Source organism: Globicephala melas, chromosome 2, assembly GCF_963455315.2.
Source record: "Globicephala melas chromosome 2, mGloMel1.2, whole genome shotgun sequence".
Classification (NCBI taxonomy): Eukaryota; Metazoa; Chordata; class Mammalia; order Artiodactyla; family Delphinidae; genus Globicephala; species Globicephala melas.
Genome location: NC_083315.2, coordinates 67,429,716 through 67,443,980, shown reverse-complemented (window position 1 = coordinate 67,443,980; position 14,265 = coordinate 67,429,716). Strand labels below are relative to the sequence as shown.

General features: G+C 45.0%; 2 protein-coding genes across 2 annotated transcripts in view; one reads left to right on the top strand and one right to left on the bottom strand.

Moving 5' to 3' along the window:
• ZWILCH (zwilch kinetochore protein) overlaps nt 1-1,258 on the top strand; it is a 35,937-nt gene extending 34,679 nt beyond the window's left edge. Inside the window, exon 18 of the mRNA XM_030875188.2 lies at nt 838-1,258. The gene's annotated coding sequence lies outside the window, so the exon portion shown is untranslated. The remainder of the gene's footprint in view (nt 1-837) is intronic.
• Nucleotides 1,000-13,102, bottom strand: LCTL (lactase like). The gene is made up of 13 exons (XM_030875191.2): nt 12,985-13,102; nt 12,411-12,574; nt 11,720-11,807; nt 11,301-11,410; nt 10,525-10,653; nt 10,327-10,422; nt 8,678-8,732; nt 8,423-8,584; nt 4,945-5,219; nt 4,107-4,233; nt 3,734-3,933; nt 2,793-2,856; nt 1,000-1,115 (listed from the first exon to the last, which is right to left on the bottom strand). The coding sequence occupies exons 1-13, from the start codon at nt 13,100-13,102 to the stop codon at nt 1,000-1,002; spliced, it is 1,704 nt and encodes a 567-aa protein (XP_030731051.2).
• Nucleotides 13,103-14,265: the final 1,163 nt, after the last annotated feature.

Sequence of the window (14,265 nt, the reverse complement as noted above, 5' to 3'; positions counted from 1 at the left end):
TGTATATATAGTAGAAGGAGAGTTTGGTCTCAAAACCATTGATGGAAGAGAAAAACCTTAAACGGGCATGCCAATTTGACATTGAAAGCAAAGTTTTGTTAAAAACAGTTGTAACCAGCCCAATTGTAGGACTAAGTCCCAGATGTAAATACCCTTTTTAAAATGTTTAACTTGAGGTAGTATTAACCAAAAGAATTAATGGAATAGCCTTTTCTACGATCTTACTGTTTTTGTGTTTCACAAACAACATTAAGTAGAATCAGATAATGGATAAAATGCCTAACATCATTCTTTCTCTTAAGCCGTGTTTTGTACCCAAATAGATGGATATTAATTTTAGCATTTTAGCATAGTTAAGAATAAAATGGACTTAGAAAAAACAGAATATTTAGTTACATAGAAGATATATAAATTAAATAATCAATATATAATATTTCTTTGAGGTATTTCATTGAGTAAAGGATATTTAGCATAAGAATATTTCTTTTAGAAAAATATATATGCTCATTTACTTGGTACCCACCTAATGCTTTTTCATGGTTGCCTGATAGGATTTACAGTCTGAAAGGACTGTTATATCTAAAGGATTGATTTTGTCTGTCATGTGTAGGGCAGTGCTAATGTGGCAATCATTTCTACATTAAAATAATATTTCCAGACAGATTTTAAAATGAGATAAGTTACAAAACAGTTTGTGCACTGTGATCCCTTTTTGCAAAATGAAAATCAATGCATAATATACAGCAAAATATTAACATTGACTTTGAGAGGGGTGAGATTACAGGTGATTTTTATTTCATTTACGCGTATTTTTATTTTCTAATTCTTCAATCCCAGCTCAAGCCAAAAAAAGAGAGAGAGAGGTGGTGGGAAGGTAATTATCACAGAACCTGAAAACAGATGTATGTAAACCTTCGAAGGAGCAAAAGGAGGAAGATCCTGAAGAAGATCCTGAAGGTTCTCTGTGAAAGATGCAGCTACAAAATGGATGACCCTGTCTCAGCTCAGGCTCCTCAGCAGAAGCATCAGGAGAACTGCAGCGATTAGTATACAGAGGGTGCAGACTGTAGGTACCATGATCTCCGTCATGATCTGCATGTAACTTAGAAAAGGCTCTGCGGAGGGGGAGAGAGCAACATGGCAGATGAGAATGTGGTCGTTTTGGCGAATGCAGCTTCATCCTGAAAGCTTCAGTTGTCTGGATAAACTTGGAAAATGGCATCATCACACTGCTAATTATTCTCATTTGCTATAAAAGAGAACCTGGTAAATTAAATGTTATAAAAAAATTATGTGAGGGCTTTGTAAGATATTTCAGAAAATATGGATTAAGAATGCTTAAATTTGGTTCTTCCATGGGTACTGTAATAAAGTCTAAACGTATGTCAGTGCTAGTGCTTACTCAGAATATTAGCAGCCATATTCCTCAGTTTCTATAATTCTCTTTGGGGGGATTTAGGAAAGAAAATTCCTTGGAAAACATTTGCATCCTTTCAAAAATGTTTATTGTATATCTTAAGAGGTATAGGAATTTCTGAATTGAAAATTTTCATGGTCATTCTTAACACAGCTAAACAGTCTTTAAGAGTTAAATGATAAGCATATTTCAAGTGCATTAACGTTGTAGTGGACATTTACGAAATACCTGCTTTTAAGTTTTGTGCCAGGCACCCTTGGTTACCGAGATAAATAAGGCACAGGCCCAATTCTCATGGAGCTCATGGGCTCAACAGTAAATTCTACATCATGTCTCTACACTAAGTTTATTTTAGTTTAATGGAATATACATCTTTAATATTTGCCTGATTATTTAGATGAGGTGGGAGGGGACAGTGGTATATTGGCCTGTAAAAATAGTTGAATTGGTAGGATTTGGTCTAGCATTTTCCACCTCTGATACCACATGGAAGATGAATTCATTAAAACAGGAAGTGTATTTCTCTGGTTGCCCTTATATAGAGAGAAAGACAAAATTCAAAGAAACAAATGATATGCGTTGGCATTTCTTGATGCATGGTTACATCCTGGTTATTCTACATCTCTGATCCTTTTAGATCCTGTTGCATTAGAAATGCCTTCTGTGAGAGCAGGGACCTTGTTGTTTATTGCTATGTCCCCAGGGCTTAAAACACCCTTGAGTCAATAGTGACTGCTTCATAATTACTTGCTGAATGAGTGAATATAATATCTAGAGTGTTTGATTTTTCTTCATTCCATTTGGTATAATGGTTGAATTTCTCCCTCCTTCCAACAAAGCCCACTATAACACAATAGTAGATTTATAAATTTACAGTATGATTCAGAATCGAACTAGAGTAGATAAATTTATAAATAGTAGATTTATAAATTTACAGTATGATTCAGAATCAAACTAGAGTAGATATTTCTTTTTCATGGTAGATTTTTTTTTTTTTTTTTGGTACATGGGCCTCTCACTGTTGTGGCCTCTCCCGTTGCGGAACACAGGCTCTGGACGCGCAGGCTCAGCAGCCATGGCTCACGGGTGCAGCCACTCCGCGGCATGTGGGATCTTCCTGGACCGGGGCACGAACCCGTGTCCCCTGCATCGGCAGGTGGACTCTCAACCACTGCGCCACCAGGGAAGCCCATGGTAGATTTTTAAAACATTTTAAGTGCTGATAGAAATTTGACATTGCTTCAAAGTAAAGGAAAGTCCATTTCTAATCATGTGATTTTGGAAGATTGACTTAAGGTGGGTCCACATTTTGAGATTTTGGTAATACCATTGCATACGTAATTACATGGTTTAATTATCAAAGAATTAAACTCACCTGCAGCAAGCATCTGGTTGTTGATAGAGCAAGTTTCCAAGGCTTTGAGGTACCAACTTTCCACCTAATAAAAACCCACTTGATAAGTTGTCTTAAACTAGTTTTTTGCTGTTTGAAATCATGTTTGGAATAATATGGGGTAAGAAATATATTTTTTTAATCTGCTCGTAGTTTAAATCAGTTAATAGTTATTGAATGCCTATGTGCATCATTGTGAGGGAGCCAAAGAACAGTTTTTATTCTTAAGCTTATAATCTAGCTATCTTTTTCTAATAATGCAATTACTGTCTTTTCTAGTAATGCAAAACTAGTGAATACCTGATATTATCAGTCACTGCTTCTATTTATAGTCCCACTAGGCTCACTCTAAAGAATGTGGATAAACAAATGAGTTTTTTTTTTAATTAAGACACTCTAAATTACAACTTATATTCCCTGCCATTAGGTGCAGCAGCATACAGAATAGAGAGCTGACAGAAAAATTTGTAGGTTATTGAAAATGGGAGGTTTTAAAGGATTTTTTAAATTATTACTTTTAATCTCATTTTGGAACCAGTGCATTTGCATCACTGTACAATTTGGTGGGAAAAGAAGTGAAGATTATACGGTCATTATATATTCAATTTACTTAACTTTTCTTGTATGTTGAAGAATAGGTAGTATTTGTTTGCATTAAGATACAACATTTAGGATAACATTTAAATCACAGTTTCTGTTGACTGTCATAACCTAAAGTAAACAGGACTCCTGCATAACCCTAGTCTGCCCTTAATGCTCTGTGTGCTAGGATTGCATTTTACAGTGTCCTTACCCCATTCTAAGCAAACAAGCAGAGAGGTGGTGAAAGGGAAAGAAACAATGGGCCCACTTGCCAAACTCTACACCCCAGCTACCTAGCTCTTCTAAAATCCAGAATGAGTAACACTGATAATTATTCCTACCTCTTGAGGATTGGGAAACCCATTGGCAGTGATAATCTTCTTGTAATATTCAACTGAAGCCTTTGGATAGCGCGGCCTATTTTTCTTGTTGAAATCGACATAGTAGAATCCGTATCTATCTGAGTATCCTCTCTCCCATTCAAACTTATCCAACAGAGACCAGGAAGTATACCCTTTTATATTAGCACCATCTTTGATAGCTGCAAAGACATTCCATTTTTAATATATTTCATTTTCTTGGAAAAATAGTATTGCGAAGATAATCTTAAATGTTTTCATCTATGAGATTTAGAAACACGTTTTAGTCAATCGTGTATTATCAGATTTTGCCCAAGTTAAATAGAAAGATATGTGAAGACCGTTTGTATCTCACCTTTTAGCATTTCATTTGTGTATCCTTTAAGGTATTGAATTCTCCACTCATCACATAATTGGGTACAGTGTAGTTTTTGAGATGCTCCATTTTCTGTCACATATATGGGTGGATTGCCGTATTGAGTCTGAAACGAATCATGGGAACACATATTGAAAGCTGCCATATTCTAATTGGGTGTGTTTAGCGTTTAGTAGATGCCACTTAACATGTTTATTTAGAGATGAGTGTAGGCAGGAGGCAAGTTCATATAGAAGAATATATTTCTTGACAAAGCATCATTTTAGAGAAAATATGCTTCAGGTCTTGTTCTTTCCCACATATTCCAGTACAGGTGAGAAGAGCACCAAAATAACTAAATATGAGATAAGAATTTTAAAGTTTTATATATAAATATGTATATTATATATATACATATATAGTCATATGAAATATGTGCATATTATATTACATGAATATAATTTATATAATGTATAACAACAATGTATATGATCTATATATATGATTATTCATAGTAGGCATTCATCATTTTTTTTTTTTTGGCCATGCTGTGCGGCATGCAGGATCTTACTTCCCTAACCAGGGATCAAACCCGTGCCCCTTGCGATGGAAGCACCGAGTCTTAACCACTGGACCACTAGAGAAGTCCACATTAGTCTTTCTTGTTGTTTTCTTTCTTTCTTTCTTTTTTAGTCTTTCTTTAAGGCCTATATCGAGTAGCTTCTGAAGTATAAGTAACTGGGTTTTTTAATTAACTTTAAAATGTAGGCACCTGAGCTTATACTATAAGAACATGAATTCAGGTAAAAAATGTCCTTTAGCTTAATGTAATAATCACCTGAGCAAAGTTGAGAAGCCTCCTAAATCCCCATGGCACGGAATGTAGCCATTTAGACCCCAGATCAGGCCAGTTTGGGTCAACCAGTTCAACTAGGTCACGATCGTTCTGGTAGCTGGGCCCCTGGCGAGAGGGGTAGTTCCTTTCTGTGATGTACCGAGTCGTAAAATGACCTAATCCCAAGAAATCAGATGTGCCTTTAATGTAGCTCTTTTCCTGGAGTGAGAACACTGGTAACCTCGACATATCCAGGCCTTGCTCTGCACTCTTTCTTCCTAATGAGAGAAGAAAATAGAATTTAACCAAGTTTTATTTTCTCACAATCATTCTCTTGTCATGTACCATGATGATACTGGCATGTTGACATGAAAGCTGTTATCCAGATCCTGGGCTTTGGAATTCATCTGTGTGGAAATTATGACCTTAGCCTTTCAAACTGGAATTTTGACATTTGAATGCTAGCCAAAAATTTTTAAGTTTATGTTGCTTAAAAGTAATATTTTTACAGATTACTCAGTAACGTGTGTGGACAATTGTGTAGCTATCTGGAAAAAAGAACTAGGTTATTCCTTACATCAAAAATTGGTAATTTTGCTTGCCTCTGGGAAGGGAACTGGAGGAGGCCAGTGGTAGCGTGCGGAGAGACACGGTCACGTTCAGGCCTTGTTGTAGTGTAAGCTAACATCACCTCTGTGTTGGGCAATGTCCTATCTTTCAAAATTGTAAAAGTGTGTGTCCTTTCACCGACCAGTTCTAAATCTGCTTATCCTACACTTTACTCATGTAAAAGGATGTATGTACAAGGATCTTCATTACAGATTGAGTAGCAAAAGATTAGAAGCACCCTGAAGGTCTGTCAGGAGAGACTGGTTAAAAACATGATGGGATATCCATCAGTACCACATTATGCAGCCATGAGAATGAATAAGGCAGTGCTTCATACACGACAAGGACGAGCGCCAAGACGGATGCTCAAGTGAAACAAAGATGCAGAGTGTTGCATACATACAGTACATGCAAGTATATACACATACCGAGCAGCAGTGTTCTTGCGCACACGTGCACAATGCATCTCTGGAAGTGTACTTCCTTCTGGGGAGGATAGGAGCAGTGGGTGGGGGAGGGAAGGAAGCTTAACTTTTTTCACTTTTTTGTACTTCAAAACATGTGAAACATGTCCTTGTATAATCTATGCAAAAAAAGTTTTAAATCAATGTATAAAGAGAAGTAACATTTTTATGAGTTGATCTAAAATGTAGCCATAAAAATGTTTCCAAAGAGACTGCTGGCTTAGATTAAATGAGTGAAAAGATTGCATTATTAAATTCCTTTAAATTATTAGCATGTTATTACTTTCAGTTACATGTAGTAACTTGAGAAAAACCACAGGAATTGTCACTGTAGTGTCTACTACAATAGCCACTCAGCATATGTGGCTACTGGAATATGGCTAATGTGACTGCAGCTTCAACTCAGGCACACTGAAGGATTGAATTTTTAATTTTGTTTAATTTGAATTTGAATAGACACAAATGGCTACAGACTGTCATATTGAACAGCACAGATAGGGGACATGGAGAACATTTCCATGATCACCAAAAGTTCTATTGGACAGCACTCGTCTAGAATTACCTTTCTTCATATATTTATTGTGAATGAAGGGCTGCTTCTGAGATGCCTGGAAGTAATTTGTGAATGAGATTTCAGGCAGAATGCTTTCACTACTAAAGAAAATACTAATTGTCTTATTTGTCAGTTATACTTAATAATGCTGAAACAAAAGAAAAAGAAAAGAAAAAGAAAAAACTACTTAAAGGATCCTTCTTTCCACATTGTATAAGGGAAAAATTGAGCCCTGTTCCCACTTGAATTATCATAGAGTTGGAGTTGGTGAGGTCTGGGATTATTGGCTTTAAGCCCAAGAATTGTTCTATGATAGGTAATCAATTTGGCTTTTTAGTACAATCTTGTAGCGCCTGCAGTGGCCTCTGAGGGTCCCAAGAGAGCAAACAGCATGTGAATGATGGGGTGTGTCTGCAGGAATGTTCCATATGGGCATTGTCCCATTGTGAGGGCTTTTTCCTTACGCATCTTGAGGAAATCATTCTCAAGATTTTGAGTATGTGTACAGAACATATCACAGAACTGGTTATCGTCAAAAGATTTTTAGAGATTATTTTGTCTAATCCCTTCATTTTTAGGTGATAAGACTGAGACAGGACGAGGTGAAGCACCTTGCTCAGAATCACTCACTGGTTAGTGGCAGAGTTGGAATTAGAACTTGCTGCCTCCTATTCCAGACAAGTCTTGATAAATGGTGCTTTAGAAAGGGAAATTTTTGAAATGTTGAAACGTTCTTAGTCAAACATCTAAAATAGCCTTGATGTATGAGATATAGCCTATTTCACTGTCATCCTTGTCTTTTTTAGGGAGGTGTGGGCTGATACCTCTGAATCACAGTTATATGTTTAGATTCCTAGAGCCAGACACTGCTGGTTGCCTACCCAATAGACCCCTGCCTGTCTTCTTCCATGCCCTCTTTTCTCATCCCCTTCCAAAGGGCCACATCCTTTCTGGGAGTCTTGACCCCTCCCCAGGCTCTGAGGCTCTCTAGCCCTGGTGGTCTAGGGCACCTTGGGGCATTTGACAATTCTGTCCCTTGAGGCACAGCGGGAAGTCAGCTGGGAGTAGATGCTGTTTCCTGGGAAGATTTTCCTTGTTCTTAAAAACAGATATGATAGTACTGTTCCCTTTTTTTCTGCCTCAGGGTGTTGATGTGTAAAGGTGATGCCTGGAGCTGCTACAGCCATCTTGTGGCCTTGGGGAGTGGCTGATGAGCTAGCTAAAAGTGCCAGAGTGGAAAGATGGACTGAGTCTGGGTTCTCAAAGACAACCCTGAGGGCTGGATTAATTAGCTGGGGATTATCCTTTTCTGGATTTCAGGTGAGATGATAAATCTCCTACTTTTCAAGCCATTTTATTTGGAGTTTTCTGTTATGTGGCAGTTAAAAGCATCGAAATTAATACAGCCTTGTGAGCTCTGTCTTTATTCTCTGACACTGTGGAAACTAGAGCTTGGAAAGTATTTCTCAAGTGGCAGAAAGAACCAGCAATAGGACTGACTCCACCCATGACTGTGTCTTTGACTTCTCACTCCTACTTCACTGCAGTTGGATGGAGTGGAGTGGGGAGGAGACAGGAGAACAGAACACAAAAGAGAGCAGCCTAGAGAATTACTAAGTTTTTTCCCCTGGATTCTGAAATTCTCAATTTCCGGGTCTAGGAATTTGTTTGGATGTCCCCCACCCTCCCAGTTTGAATAATCAGTTCTAAATTCTTTGGGAGCTGGCTTATCCCTCGAGTGCCTCGCCCAAACCAACCCAGTGTGTTCTTCTATCGCCCTGCCTTTTGGTCATTTCACTTGAGCTCAATACCGTTGCTGTGGTATCTGGAGTCTTAAAAACGTGACGTGGCTCACCGATATGGTCCTTCATGACTTGTGGGTAGTCACCGGCGTAAATGGGGTTGGCAAACCAGCCCAGGCAGAACTGTAGGTATCTCTCGGCAGCCTCTATGTCCTTGGGGTTACTAATGTCCACAGGTTCCCCCCAGTCGCAGTTTAATGAAATCCCCACCAGACCTTATAAGAAGAGAGAGAAAAGGGGGTGGCACGCAGTGACATTGCTCCTCTGGTCACCCGTCTGTTCTCAGCGCACATGGTGGCGGGGCTCACCTTGCTGCTTGCTGCGCCATGTGTTGTTGTAGGAGTGCCAGGCTTGGGCATGGGCCTGGAAGAGAAAGGAGCCCATCGGAGATGCGTGCCTCATTCATTTCTCTCCTCCCTTTCAACCCAGGGTGGCCTTTCTCTCCTTCCTAACTCTAGAGATCTTTTTTTTTTTTTTTTTGCGGTACGCGGGCCTCTCCCTGTTGTGGCCTCTCCCATTGCGGAGCACAGGCTCCGGACACGCAGGCTTAGCGGCCACGGCTCACGGGCCCAGCCGCTCTGCGGCACGTGGGATCCTTCCGGACCAGGGCACGAACCCGTGTCCCCTGCATCGGCAGGCGGACTCTCAACCACTGCGCCACCAGGGAAGCCCTAGAGATCATTTTAAGTCCTATGCTTTTCATGAGTCCAGCCTTGATTAGCCTAATCCATAGTCTCCCTTCCTCTGACCTCCATTTTCTTTGTGCTGTGGAGGAAACTTGCTCTAAATCTGGCATAAACACATAAGCCACCACACTGTGTTATTTATTGTTTCTAAGATTTTTGCTAATGTGTCTTGTTTCGTTCCTGGTTGTCCTCTGTAGTAACTAGGCAGTGCTTTCAGCATAGGTGCTCAGGAAGTTAGGAAAATATAATACCAAGCATCTGGAACAGTCTTGAGAAACAGAATCCAAAATGTGCCAACCTGCCTTCTCTCCATGTTCTCTCCCAGGGACCCACTGATATATTCAGAGCCCTGCCCTTTAAATAGTCACAGTTTAAGAAACCCTAAGCCAAATAGGGAAAGATGAGAAAGTTCTCTTGCTGACATGAATTTGAGGGTCTGGTATGTCCCCAGTGATCCCCTGCCTGCCCGCCTGATCAGATTGTCCACCTTCTGTTGAGAGTCCATTGGGGCCATCATGCCTCACACCCCTGTTCCCCAGTCATCATCACCTGGACCCTCATATATGTCCTGGAATGTGACCAACCCCCCCGCTGCTTCTCAAGCCTTTCCAATAGCCTTGTAATTCGCCCGTCGTTATCTCCTCTCAATGTCCCCCTCAATTTCTGCCCTAACTGAGCCTGACTGCCCCTAAAGACCGCAGCCACGGCAGCTCTTTCCAGCAGACGCCATTTTTTCCCCTCACACCCCACACACCTTAGGAGAGTGCCTGTCTTGCTCTTTGTTGCTGCTTCCAAACTACTTCTCTTTCCTCCTTCAAAAACTCCAGGTCCTTTGAAGTCCATGCTATCAGACAAGCACTCCTAACCCCTTCCTGCTGCTGTCATTCACCAACCTCCAGTTACTTCTGCTCAGTCACTGAAGATGCTAGCCCCTAGCTCACTGTCATCCCCCCACTTCCTCCTGTCACCATTCCTCACAAAAGAGTTTAGACCTGTAGGTGACAGTTTTCACATGCATGTGCTCCAGCCCCTTGGCTAGATTGCAAGCGCTATAGGGAGCAGTCACGCTGTCATCTGGGCTGCAGTGTCCAGCAGAGTCCTGGATGGCAGGACACTACCTCATAGATCCTCATGGAAGGGAAGGGGACCATGTTAAGGTGAGGTGGCAGACGACTGGGCTCAGACTCGGGCCCTGGGGTGGGCTCAGCTGTCACTGGGACTCACCCTTCCACCTTGAACCCAGCCTTCACTCCCAGAAGGACCCACTTCACCTTAATGACGTGATGTGCCGCCTTGTATAGGCCCGTGCCATGGAGCTTCAGTCCAGGTGCGTGGTGGCCCGTCTCGTAGCCTTTTTCTGCCATTGTCTGCAGGGATGGCAAGTGGGGACCACAGGACCCGTGAGAAATGACAGGGTACACTCCTGCCTGGAAAGTGGGTTTTCCCACCTGGAGGGGGGCCTTCCTTACCCGAGGGTCACTGAAAGTGACCCAGTGCTTCACCCGGTCCCCAAAGGCCTCGAAGCATAGGCTGGCGTAATCACTGAAGTAGTTGGCTGTGCTCACGTTCTGCCACCCGCCATAGTTGACCTGGAGCAGCTGCAAACAGAGGGGTGGAGAGAGAAGCAGGTGCCCCACCCTCTAAAGCATGGATAGTACTCCATCTTCTCCCCATCACCTCCCTGAAGCCAATGTCTTGTCCTCTGACCTCCCACCACCCTGTGTCACAGAGAGGTACATAAGCGGCTCCTCTGCCAGCTGGGCCGTGATACCACAGAGCCTTGTTGAACGAATGAAAAAAACTGAATAGTGATGTCTAACTGTGAGGTTCTTAAGCATGTTGAGGCTTTATGGAAATCGCTTGGGAGGGGGCGCTCGTATATGAGCACATACAGTTCTAACAACCTGGGGGAGAAAAGGCTAAACAAACTTGCTCATTATTCCATCAACTCTTACTCAAAAGATGCTTCTTTCTTTATAGTCTGAGTTGTCGTTTCCAGGCCAAATGTTTTGGAAAACATCAAAATCTGCGCTTACCACTTATTACAAACATCAGTTAAACCAGTGGGACCTCTCCGCCGTGGGTAAGTTGGGAGGTTTCTTCTTCACTCCCTGCCATCTTCCTGTCCCGAGCCAGAGCCCAGACCCCAGCCTTTACCTCCACCTTGGCAACCCCAAGTGCCCAGATCAGGCTCCCTCCTGCTGAGCTGAGCTCCCCTTGGGCCTCTGAGCCTGCGCAGCCTCACCTGTGGGAGATCCCAGTGGTGCAGGGTCACGATGGGGGTGATGTTGCTGTTCAGAAGGGCGTCAATGAAGTCACTGTAGAATTGGATTCCCTTCTTGTTCACCCCGTCAGCTGAAGGCGAAATAAAAGGGGGGACTTGATGAGAAAGGACCTTGGCCTTGACCTTCTGAAGTGCACTATTCCTGGGCCCTGGAGCTTTCTGTAGCCCTGAAGGCGCCCTCAGCCCACCAGCACTCGGGTCTCAGATGGTGGAATAGCTACTGCTGGGAGCCCAGCTACCTGCAGAACCCGTGAGAGCTGCTGCTGGGGAAACTGTGCTCATGGGCTGTTCTCGCCGCCCAGGACTCTCTGGTGTCCCCACAAAGCCAGCGCGGCCAAAAGGGGCCACTCCTGGGCTGGGGCAGTGTGGCCTTAGCTCACCTCGCACACCCGTGGGCAGGAGCCGGGGCCAGGACAGGGAGAACCGGTAGTGGCTGACGTGCAGCTCCCTCAGCAGAGCGACGTCCTCCTGTGCAGACAGAGGTGGTGGGTGCGGGGCAGGGTCAGCCGGACCCCACTAAGGCCCCTCCTGTACGTACTCTTCATCTACGCAACAGGTGTGACGCCACCTGCCCCCGCTTACGCCTGGGGCTATGCCAGGAGTCAAGTAAAATGCAGGATATGAGGATGCTTTGAGAAATCCATCAGGGTGATGGATCCCCAATCCAGAGAGGAAAGTGGGTGCTGAGCAAAGGGACAGAGGATGAGCTGGTCCCGCTCTTCCCACAGGGGGCCCATTCCCATGCAGGGACCAGGGGTTCAGGCTACTGTGGCCTGTAGGCCCTGGGGTCATGGCCTCAGCCCTTCAGCTGCCCATCGCTTAGACTAAGGCACTGGCTCAGGTGGGGCCCAACTTTCCTTTCCTCCTTCATCCACCTTCCCACATCCTGGCACTCCCTCCCCAAGCCCCAGTCACCACCGACCCCTCCCCGCTTGGCTGCACTGGGACTGGGGATGTTTAGCAGAGCACTTGGTTGACATTGTCACTTGGGTTCCCCCAATATGTCTGTCACCTCCCAACTCTCCCTAGGTGATGCTCAATCATACACACACAAGCACACCCATCACTCACCTGGACCTTGTAGTAGCCGTTACAGGCCACGTCTGCAGTCTCCTCCCCAAGCACATTCCCTTTCCTACTGTGCGTGAAGGTGTCCCAGATGCTGGGCCCTTTCCCGTCCTGGTCCCAGGCACCCTCAGTCTGGAAGGCGGAACTGCCCACGCCCCAGGTGAAGCCTGCAAATGGAGACCCCAAGCTGGGCTCTGAGTCCCCTCCCACTCCCCACCCAGTACTGGGACCCTGGGCTGTGCCTCCCAGGCCACAAGGCAAGCCCCCTCCCCAGCAGCCTGCCCTGTCTCCCTAGGAGTGGGAGCATGTGTGGTAGGGCAGGGGGAGGGGGGGAGACACAATACGTTAAAAGCATTCATCTGTACCATTTTAGCTCGATTTGCATTTACTATCTATACAGTAACTTTAAAAAAATTCTGTTAGGAACTTCTTTTATTTCAGAACAACTACATGGAGTTATTTTCCCCATCCTACCTGTAAGGAAGCTGAAACACCAAACTCCTTGACAAGTCAGCCAAGGTAGGCAATCTGACAGACAAATGGACAGACGGACAGACCAACGGAGGAGTGGACATACCAAGTGGGAAGGTTCCATAGTAGAAGGAGCCCTCTTCTAGGGATTCCTTCCTGGTGGCCCCCAGCCTGGACACCAGCAGTAGCACCCACCAAAGAGTGACAGCCCTCACTGGCTTCATGGCTCCCGGCTCTCCCCCATACCTGAAAAAGCACATCTGACAGGTGTAGGCCCATGCAGCCAGGGCTTGGGGGGGAAGATCCTGGCTTTGGGGAAAAAGGAGGGGAGGAGGTGGGACGGGGTGGAGGCGCTTTATCTAGAGAAGCGTTGGTTCTTCTGGGGTCAGCTAGTCCCTGGCTTTGCTGGGACCCACCAGCACAGGCTGAGGCTGTTCTCCAGATAGGATTCCCAAGTTAAACACTAAGGAGGACAAAGACCGGGCATGGGGAACTCTGGGTCTGATAGGCAACGCTTCAAACCACCCCTGTCCCTATCTTATGGGGGAGACCCAGCCTATACCCTGTGATGGCCTCAGTCTGATGGGGAAACCACTCTGCCTTAGGGACGCTCCAGTCTGATGGGGCTGGCAGGACAACCCACAGAGCCCCTGCAGCACCCCACCTACACACTGTGGCCTATGCAAAGAGACAGACCCCTCCCCAAGCCGGGGGTCATGAGCAGGGTCACCATCCCAGGGTCTTCTGTCCTAAGGGTCAGGGCAATTCCCTTTCCCTGGGCTCCCCTCTCTGATGCCAGCCTAGCCAGCTTACCCAGGATTGTCCTCGGTCCCAGACACCCCCAGAGTAGCAGCTGGTGGCCAGAGCACTGTCAGACTGACCCCCTCAGGGCCTGTGCGCCCCCCTCCAAGAGCAGAGCCTCAGCCCAGCGAAGGCTCTGGTTGGGGGCGTGACCAGTGGCCTAACCCCCCTACAAAGAGCTTCAATAGCCCCAATTCAGTGGGGAGGGCAGGAATGCTGAGCTGGCCAGCGGGGCCTGAGTCAGCAGCCAGGAAGCTTGGCCCTGGGCCCGGGGCATCCAGTCAGCCCCCTCCCAGAGTAGAGGAGCAGTGACCCAGTCCCCTGGTCCCTTCTGGGCCCAGTGTGCTGCCTTCAGCCCATCTCAGCCTATGAAACTCCAGGTGGTGGCTGGGTGGGGAGTAGTGTGTGTGGGCATCTGTCTCTGTGTCCACCCCTTCCTGCTGCCAGAGAAAGTTCACTGTAGAAGGTAAATTTGGTTCTCCCACATCACCCTCCTCTCTTTGGATCCCTCATTCATTCCTTTACTGACTCACTCATTGAATCACGACTGTCTGGGGAATTCCCTGGCGGTCCAGTGGTTAGGACT